The sequence below is a fragment of the Miscanthus floridulus genome, chromosome 6, assembly GCF_019320115.1.
Source record: "Miscanthus floridulus cultivar M001 chromosome 6, ASM1932011v1, whole genome shotgun sequence".
Lineage (NCBI taxonomy): Eukaryota > Viridiplantae > Streptophyta > Magnoliopsida > Poales > Poaceae > Miscanthus > Miscanthus floridulus.
Genome location: NC_089585.1, coordinates 134,123,147 through 134,133,462, shown reverse-complemented (window position 1 = coordinate 134,133,462; position 10,316 = coordinate 134,123,147). Strand labels below are relative to the sequence as shown.

Genomic DNA, 10,316 nt, shown 5'->3' with positions numbered 1-10,316 from the left:
GTCCATCTAGTTCAAACACGTAACGAAACATATGTCATTTAGTCCAAATTCGACGATAGATAGTACCTAATAAGTACTTTCTAACTACAAACTAAGTAAATAAGATAATAACTACGTATATATATATACAGTGTACTCACTAAATAGCTAGATCATATGTAGTTAACTAAATATATAACTACATATCTAAGTAGCTATCTAACTATATCTATGTATCTATATTTCTATCTATCGACATATATATCTCACTAGATCACTAACTAAATCAACTACCTGAGTCATCACATTAACTAGCAAATAACAAATACCAACTAAGTAGGTACATTACATATTCATAATTTTTACCTTTCCAATGACTGATCCACGGTCGTCGACGGAGTCGCAGCGGATGAAGGGCGTAGGTCAGGCCGACGATCTAGGCCGATGATGGCACGGCTGACCACTGCAGGTGGCGGGGTCGGTGGTGGTGCGGCCGACGATAGCGGTGGCACGCGGCGGGTGTGGGATGCTCAGGGCTCCACACGGCGAGTCTGGGTCGACGGGCGCGAGAGGCACGACGGCCACGACCGAGGGCGGTGGTGGAGGACGGCAAGGCGGGGCGAGGCCAGCGGTGGAGGGCGGCAAGGTGGGCCACGGCAAGGCAGGCATGGGCCGTCCGCTGGGGCGCAGCGCGGGGCGGCCATGGGGCTCGGGGTGCGTGAGCGGGCTCGGTGGTGTGGCGTGGAGTGGCACGGCGTGGCACTGACTGGCGCGGGCATAGGCTCGGGAGCGGCGCGGGTAGGGCACGGGCGTGGCATGGGCAGGGCATGGGCACGGGTGTGCCGTAGGCAGGGCACGGGTGCGCGCGCGGCGTGGCATGGGCGCGGGCAGCCGGTGGAGGAAGGGCATGGGCAGCGGCGGTGGTGGCACAGAGCTCAGCTATCCTAGGGTGAGAGAGGGAGAGGAAGAGCGGCGCATGCCATAGGTATTAAAGGCTTGGTGCCAGTCACTCTAGCGCTGAGCTCGACGCCAAGATCTACGACGCCGAGCTCGGCGCCAGAGTGACTGGCGGCGAGCTCAGTGCCATGTCATCTACCATGCCTAGGAGCTCAGCGCTAGAGACGCTGGCGTCGAGACGTGTTAGTTCGGCGCCAGCACCAATGACGCCGAGCTAAGGGTCCATTTTTTGAATTCTTTTCACCGGGGGTCTATTTATGAGAAACTTTCAAAAAAAGGGCCAAAATGTAAAAAATTCGAAGCCACTCGTTTGTTCGTTCGTTCGTGCTACGGTAGTACGGTGGGAGGGAGAGCGAGGGGGAGGACGTCAGAGCAAAGGAAGCTTGGGTGGGCATGGACCATGGATAGATGGGAAGACGATGAGATGACCAGTGTGGGGCCCGCATAAGAGTGGGGAACAAGTTGTTGTCTTCCTTCCTCGGCTTCCCCCGGTGGGGGGTTGGCACCGGCAGGTTAGGGGAGGACTGGAGTCCAGACCGAGGAGGCGGCCGGGCCGAGCCGATGATCAGCTGCCGGGCTCTATTTGTTGTAGCTACCTTTGGGTGGGAGTGGGCATGGCGGGGTGGCGGCTCCACCTCCGATCCAATCCAATCCATGGCGGGCGCGCATGCAGGTGCGCAGACGCGGCCCATCCCTGAGGCCCTAACTGAGCTCGCTTTGTACCCTAGTGCGCGTGCAGGCGGAGCGAGGTCAGGAGGAGGTGGCGAGAAGGCCGGAGAAGATGGCCAGGCTAGCCCATTCGCCGCCATTCCATTCCATCTAGGAGTAGGAGTAAGATTTATCTACTACTGGAGAGAATCTACATGACCCCCAATCATATGAGAGTGATATGGAGACACTGGAAGAGAGGGAAGAAAGGTTGTGGTGGATCCGTGGATCCGAGTCCAAGTCATCGTTTGAGCTCGACCAGCCCCGCCTCTCCTGGCTATGTAGCATGCTTCGTTCTGACCAGCGCATGCATGCAGTGATTCGGGGCACCGTGACATGTGTCGACAAACCAAGCTCGCGCTAGCTGTCCAACGGCCAGGTGGCCGTGGTCCCGCACCGCACTGCACCGCACTACACCGCCATCAGGCAGGGGAGGAAACCTCCTGCTCCTGCTCCTACCGATCTGCATGTAAATCTCGTGCTCCGCCACAACAGCACTACCATCGACCACGACACTAGGTACGTACAGTGTCACGATGCAGCAGCGTGCATGCATGATGAGTCCTTTGTTTTTTTATTTTTAACACTTTTTAGAAACTAATTTTAAATCTAACACGGTTGGGTTTTTTTTAAAAAAACTAACACTTTTGGCCGCGCCTATTGCCCTGGCATGGCCAAATGCCTGTGCCGCGCCATGCATGACGAGTCCTTCTGATGACCCTCGCTCACTCTCCCACTCCGGCCGGGCAGCTGGTGGTGGTGGGGTGTGAGTGCGACGTGCGCGACGGTCAAGCAAAGGAAGGGAAGGGTGTCCGTGTCTCCGTCTCCGTCTCCGTCCGCCGCTAGCTGCCGTGTGCAGTGCCGACCGGCAAGGGGAGGGGCAGAAGGAGGAGAGAAAATTGTTATTATAGGACGCGAAACAATGGGCTTCGTTATTATAGGACTTCAATCGTCGACTTCGCTAAAACGACATTTAAAACGTTGGCACTTTGTTTTACATGGCATTTGGTCCTTTTAATCACTTTTCTCATTTCAAATACATGTATTTTGTCATGGAAGGACCGTATTGGCCTTGTGCGTGGGCTGCCTGGCTGCTGCTACCGCCGCCGCCTGGCCTAGGTAGGCTGGCTGGCTACTGCCTAGAGCGCAAGAGCGCGACGAGCACCCGCGGCGGCCTACGCGCTAGCGGGGTGGCGCCGAGCGCGCCATGCCGGAGAGCGCGATGAGCACCCGCGGTGGTACGCGCTCGTTGTCGCTCTTCCTCCTTGCCGTAGCCACAAGCTCGTCTCGCTTGACTCCGACGACGATGCTTTCGATGGTGAGTCCGACGAGGAGGAGGTGGCGGTGCAGCTCGCCGCACAGCGTCGGCAAGCTCTGGCTGAGAGCATGAGCGTGGCTGAGCCGAAGCCGTCGCGTGCTCCTTGTCCTGCCTTGCTGTTAGCTTGATGACGCCATCATGACATCGTGCCTATGTCATATACTTCTTTTTTGCTCTTAAAATATAAAACCAAAAATACATAAATACCTTTACTCATCCTCATCACCACGGCCAATGCTCGTCACCACGTTTCGTTTTATCTTCATCTTTCAACATTTCGTCTGACCGGTGCGTGGGCTGCCTGGCGCCGCCTGGCCTGGCTGGCACGCTTGCCGCTGCCGCTGCCTGGACAGGCTGGCTGGCACGCTTGCCGCCGCCGCCGAGTATATCACACATTATTAAAATTCACAAAAATACAGTAAAATTTCTAAAAAATAGAGTAAAATTCTGGGCATATAAAACAATATTAAGTATACATGAATTCTAATATTGTTTCAAATAAGATTCAAGTCATATCAAATAAATCATGGGTTTACATCTCATCACAGCTAAAATAATTCATCCAATCTGCGACTCACTCATAAGTGTAATACGACTTTCGTCATCATGTGTCTCCACTATTTGTATCGTATCCCAATTAACTCTTTCCATATTTTCCACATGATCTACTTGGGACCTAAACAAGTGAAATCAACTTTAACTAATATGTACTACTATCGTGGTAAAAAAACAAACAGAAAGCATACAAGCATATATACCTTTACACTTCAAGAACAGGAAGGTTGCACTCTACTGCCAGAAGAGAAGCAGTTGGAAGCAGTAATCTCGCTAGGGCTAGAGCAGTGGACATGTCTTCTGTCGGCTCATCCAGACCTTTTGCTGGACCTTCTACTGCCGCGTCCACACCTTCTGCTGCCGGCGCGGCCATGGCAGGGCCGGCCAACGCCTGAACACAAATTACAGATGAGTTTAGATATTAAGCATTGTATCCCCAGTCCAATACATATCACCTATCAGCAGACTATCCCAGTAGGAAAAGAAAAAAAATCTTGGAACAAGGGCAGCGTAATCCAAGAGCGGTAGGTGCGCGCATCCGGCTTGGGAATCTGCTGCGCATCTGACCTAAAAACTGATTTTCTTACACGATCTCGAGTTGTATCTGATGTGCCTACCAATTAGCTCCCGCGGATTCGTCGAGACTGGCCTACTGATGTAAACGAGGAGGATCTAAGACGGAGTACTACTAACTAGGCAACGTCGGAGGCCCCAGGTGCGGCGGCGGCTGCGAGCGGTGCGTCAGACGAAGATGAAACGAAACGTGGTGACGAGCATTGGCCGTGGTGACGAGGATGAGTAAAGGTATTTATGTATTTTTGGTTTTATATTTCAAGAGGAAAAAAAAAGTATAAGACATAGACACAATGTCATTATGCCGTCATCGAGCTAACAGCAGGGCAGGGCACGGAGCACGCGGCGGCTTTGGCTGAGCCACGCTCAGGCTCTCAGCCAGAGCTTGCCGGCGCCGTGCGGCGAGCTGCACCGCCACCTCCTCCTCGTCGAAGTCACCATCGAAAGCATCGTCGTCAGAGTCAAGCGAGACGAGCTTGTGGCCATGGCGAGGAGGAAGAGCGGCAACGAGTGCGTACCGCCGCGGGTGCTCGTCGCGCTCTCCGGCATGGCGTGCTCGGCGCCACCCCGCTAGAGCGTAGGCTGCCGCGGGTGCTCGTCGCACGCTGGGCAGCAGCCAGCCAGCCTGCCCAGGCCAGGCGGTGGCTGTAGCAGCAGTCAGGCAGCCCACGCGCAAGGGCAATATGGTCCCCTATGGCAAAATACATGTATTTGAAATGAGAAAAGTGATTAAAAGGATCAAATGTCATCTAAAACAAAGTGTCAACGTTTCAAGTATCGTTTTAGCGAAGTCGACGATTGAAGTTCTATAATAATGAAACGCATTATTTCACGTCCTATAATAGAAATTTTCTCGGAGAAGGAGGAGGAGAAGGCTCTTAATGGGCACGTCAACAAATCCGTAATCTCCGTGCCCACGCCGCGCTGTAAACAGCAGTTTAATTTGCTACAGTACTTCATCGCCCATGCATCACCCTACAGAATTTCTCCCCCGCTTCTTCGATGGCTCCGTTCGCTTCGCTGAAAAAAATAAATCGAAACACTCTTACGGCTGATTTATTATGAGAGAAAAAACAATTTTCTGACTGAAAAAATAAGTCGAAAAAAACGAATTATAAGATAAGCGACCACTTGACTTCATGGATCGCTCCTCCGTCGTCCGATCGACCAGCATGCATGCACTGATGTGACCAGAGCCGACAGCCTCCGCACTGTTTGTCTAACTTATAAGTCATATTTTTTTAGTCAATAAATAATATTTTTTCTCATAATAAATCAGCTACTGTAACCGCGCATCTGATTCGGCCACGTGAGACGCTCATGCACTTTCATTTTCACTGAGATTAGATTACGTTACTGCTACGACGACGCGAGATCAGATCAGACAGATTATATTAATTTAATTAGTAATAACCCCATCGCGTCGCGCTGCGCTGCCGTTCGAAACAAGACGAGAAAAGAAAGGCTGCCGGCCTGCCTGCCGCCCTCAGCTCGTTCGTCCTCTGCATAGCAGTATACTCCATCTATCTGTCGTTTTGCTTTCCGAAAAACAATTTTAACTAAATATATATATTAAAAAATATTAATATTTATAGTACATAATTAGTATCATTAGAGAGATCTTTGAATCTAGTTTTTTAATAAATTTATTTAAAGATATAAATGTTGTACGTATTTTCTACAAATCAAGTTAAACTTATGACATGCACATCAACATCGACTGTTATTTAGAGACTGAGGGGAGTACTCTAGACTACCAATCCTGTGTCATGTTACAGTAGCAGTGGGCGCTGCGTGTGTGTGCTTTGTGCAGGACACACACCTAAATCTGGGCGTGGGCGGGCAGTGCTCTCTGGTGCTCTGCCTCTGCGTCTGCTAACGAAAGATCCATTTGGATTTCTCCTCCATCAATGCCCGTAATTTCTCTCCTCGCCTGATGCGCGTCCAACGGCAAAGGTTTAAGCGCGCCGTGACAAATAATTAAAGCATCATCAGGCATCAGAGCGCGCCATCGCCATTCAGTCATTACTAACCGTGTAGACTACTGTACACTGTTGTGGCATGCGTTTGCCTATGTTTGGGCTATCCGCGCGCGGTTGCTGTCTGTGGATACGATGCAATTTAGGGCGTGATTGAACCGGGCCGTCATATGGCACATCCTGTATTATTTGGTGTATTTTGTTCGTATTTGGTTGCCTTACTCGTACTTTTCTTCTGCTTTTTTTCGTGCAGATGCCTCCTCCATCCCGGACGGCGCCGTCTTTTCGATCCCCATTTCCCTCTCGGTGCAGGCTCGCGCGGTGCTTGTCGGGAACCTTTTCGGAGAGCGCAGGAGATGAGGCCGTCCTGGCGATAAAGCGCGCACGCGAGTCGAGGCTAGGGTTACCGCCCTCACTCTTTGCTTCTTCTTCTGCCATAGTTCTGGTGCGAACTCCCTTCTAGCTCCCCCTCGACCTCGGTAGCCCTACCGAGGCGACCACCGCCGACGGATTTCTCACGGTCCTCCGGCGCTTTGACAGTATATGCCACGTGCACTCTTCCCCTCCTCCTTTAGTGTCAATTTTGTTGATTTGTCTCTGGATTTTGCTTGCAATGCCAAGAAATTAGGGTTCTTGGATTGACATCCTCAGATCTGTGCGATGCAATATCTGATTTACCTGTTCTTCGCTCAGATCTGTACATGATGCTTCGTATTTGGTGTATACCTCATGTTTTTTTGTAGATCTTATACATGTTGATGCCTATTTTATTGTACACGCTAAGCAAAGTGCTTAGAGGTCAATGATGTTGATTTGTGTAATAGTATACGCTGGAGGAGCATCCTTTGGTGTGGCAGCCGCGTCTTTCATAGTTCATTTTGTCTGATTTTTTGCTTGCTAAGCAGTACACACCTATGTTGCATGCTCCCTTTCTAATATTGCCCTCCATCCTGTTGGTAGACATGGCCTTTGAAGCTAGGCGCAGGGCTACCGCTGCTGTGGTTGTTGCAGTGGCTGCTTGGTTTTTCATGTAGTTTAGGAGGAGAGTTGAAGATTCCCGCTCAGTCACCTATGGTCCCATGGCTGAGAGGGACAAACAGAGGATGAACAACCTTAGATACATCTATGAATTTGATGATGTGCACTGTGTAAACCTTCTTAGAATGAAGAGAGCCCATTTTTTCCAACTTTGTGACCTTTTTCGTAGTAGAGAGCTTGTCACTGACAGCATACATGCATCTGTTGAAGAACAAGTAGCCATGTTCTTGCATGTTGTTGGTCACAATGAGAGGTTTAGGGTGGTTGACCTCACCTTCAGGAGGTCAGCAGAGACAATTAGTAGGTTCTTCCATAAGGTGTTATATGTTGTAGGAGAACTGAGGAATGAATTGATTGTCCCTCCTGCTACCAATGTCCATCCTAGGATCCTTGGAAGCAGAAGGGTGGTACCCCTATTTCAAGGTTGGTATCCATAACTTGTCATACATAGGTCTCATTCATTATCAGTTTAGTGTCAATGTTCACTTGCACTTATGTTTTGTTGATTTAGGACTGCATAGGAGCAATTGATGGTACTCATGTCTTAGCTAGAGTGCATGTGAAGATGCAAGCTGCCTTTAGAGGCGGAAAGCACACCATCACACAAAATGTGTTGGCAGCCGTGGACTTTGACCTCAGATTCACCTATGTGCTTGCTGATTGGGAGGGATCTGCACATGATGCTCTTATCTTGTCTGATGCTCTTGAAAGAGCTGATGGCCTTAGAGTGCCACCAGGTATCATCAAAACCACAAAAAACTATTGACACTTTGCTTAATCCTAAATGAAACTACTAAAACAAATCCCTATCTGCTAATTTCTAGGCAAATTCTATCTTATCAATGTTGGATATGCAGTGAGGCCTAGTTTCTTGCCACCATTTCATGCCACAAGGTACCATTTGAGGGAGTTTGGTTCAAACCAATCTCAAAATCAAAGAGAGCACAACCTACTTTGCTTAGGTGCATATGAGTTGGCCTCTCCATTTTTGCATATAGCCATGCTAACTGTCTTATGTTGTAGGAAGTATTTTGATATGTAACACTGACCTCATCTGGTGCTACAAAGAACCATTTGCCGCCTGACCAAGGCTGCATCTAGTTTTATATAGCATAGGAGCCATGTTGATGGATGTGAGGCTGTATTGATCTGTGTGGTGTAGACATTAGCACCTGGTGATGGATTGTCACTTAGTTGATCTGAGCCCTAAAATACCTGGTGATAGTTTGTTGCTGTCTATGTTTCTATTGTTAGAGTTCCTATTTGGCCAATGATGCAAACCATAGCAATCTGATGTAGCTGTGGGTATTCTTCATATTGCTGCTTTCTTGTCTTCTTGTGTTTTCTCATGTCTGTCATCAAACCGTGCAATACGTCCATTCCTAAGCAACTATTGTAGGCATGCCTACCGGATGGCAGGGATGGACGTATCGCACCCTTCCATGGCAGCCATGAACTTGCCTTAGTAATTTGTGTTCTTATTTGCCACATGGGATGATTACAGTTAGCTTGCAAGACGATCATAAGTTAGTTTGCAGTTAGCTGAGGCCTGCATTTTTTGTGCCTATGATGTCAACCATTTTTTTGACTGAGGCAGATACAATTGTGAGATCATTTTCATGCTTATGAAGATAACAATGTTAGTTTGAGTAATGAATTTTGCACACTTATGCCCTTGGACTTGTGAGGTACTAGAGCATTGTTTCTTCTATCTTGTACTTGTGCTTCTCATGGCTGTCATCAAACCATGAGAGACATCCATGTCCAAGCAACAGCTGGGCGGTTGTGATGATCTGATGGCTGGGCTGGACGTCTCTCATGGTTTCATGCCTGTCATGATCTTGGTTTTCTACTATCTATTTGAGGTTTGTTCCTGTCTATGTTTCTTAAGCTCTAAGTTTAAGGTCAAATAAAAAGGCAATTAAATCTGAGACAAATCAATTGAACTAACCCTTATCTTATCAACATCTTATACTTGCTTTTATGTGTTTTTTAAGGGGCACATGGCTTGGTATATTATGTACCGCGGCAAGGTTCTTGGGGTATATGCAACATAGGCTAGATGCAATGCCCAGGTAACTGGTTTTAAAACAATAGCTACAAGAGCTTCCCTACCAAAGAAGAGGCAGAAGCATCATACTTGGAGTTCATGGGTTGTGAAGATGACAAAGTTTTTGTCAAGCCTCCACCAAACGTGGTCAAGAACACACCGGTGTTATTTGTTGTGGCTGTGGTGCAATCTTTTTTTTTGGTGTTACTGTGGTTCGTTCTTGCTCGTTGCTACAACTGCCTATGATGTTCAAAATGTGCCGTGCAAACTTATAATAACAATGACCTTGTGATGTATTATGACCCTAATGTTGTTAACTATTATATGTCAGGACTCTTGTATGGTTCAAATTTGTCATTAGATGCTCCAAGGTCATCGTCGATGAAAAGGCACATTGAACTGAGGCAGACAAATCCTCTATCTTGCTTGTTTTCCTGAGAAATGTGGTAACCTCACCAAAACCATACCTTGGTGTCCAGACCTGTTGCCGTGCAGCAAACCAAACAGAGCTAGAGGCACAACTTCATACCACTTAACACTCCATGCTGGCAACCAAACGAGAAGGAAGTCATCCACTATGCAAGCCTCAAGTGCAACCAAACACAGGAGGGTGAACGGTGTCAGTAGGGCTAGGAAGATCCTGGATGGGGCCTTCATCCCTGATGACCGAGCTCGGAGCAACCAATCACACCCTTAAAGTCTGCCTCCTCTGTATTATCACTGTATGTGGGCCCCTCGGTTAACTCCGGGCCTAGCAGCAGTGGAATGCACAGTGGGCACTGGGCACTAGTCTACGGCGTTTCGATCCAATTGTTTCTATTTTTTCTTCTTCTTCAGGGGCCTCGTTTGTTTTCCTATTTGTTTCGATTTGAATTTGGCCCTTGGCTTTGACCGTACGAGTACTTGGGGTGATTATTTCCATTTTTGTATGTATTATTGTTATCATCAATCATCAGACTCTCGGACGGACGGTGCATAGATGCCAATATTCTCTCACGCGGGGCCATGAATGTCCATGTGTGCGGAATCTTAGTATTCTAGTAGTGATTAACCTGACTGAGGGTACTACCACGCATGTTGCCATGTTGAGGAGTGGAGTACAGAGCATGGTCCATTGTTATTCATTCATTTCAATCTCTGTCGGTAATCACTCTATAAT

The 10,316-nt window shown here is 48.5% G+C and overlaps 1 protein-coding gene across 1 annotated transcript; it reads right to left on the bottom strand.

Moving 5' to 3' along the window:
- Positions 1 to 402: 402 nt before the first annotated feature.
- On the bottom strand, positions 403 to 888 carry LOC136461285 (uncharacterized). Its single transcript, XM_066460641.1, has one exon. The coding sequence runs from the start codon at positions 886 to 888 to the stop codon at positions 403 to 405; it is 486 nt and encodes a 161-aa protein (XP_066316738.1).
- Between the last annotated feature and the right edge of the window lie 9,428 nt (positions 889 to 10,316).

Coding starts and splice junctions, on each gene's coding strand:
- LOC136461285 (XM_066460641.1), bottom strand. CDS start 888: ATGCCCTTCCTCCACCGGCTGCCCGCGCCCATGCCACGCCGCGCGCGC.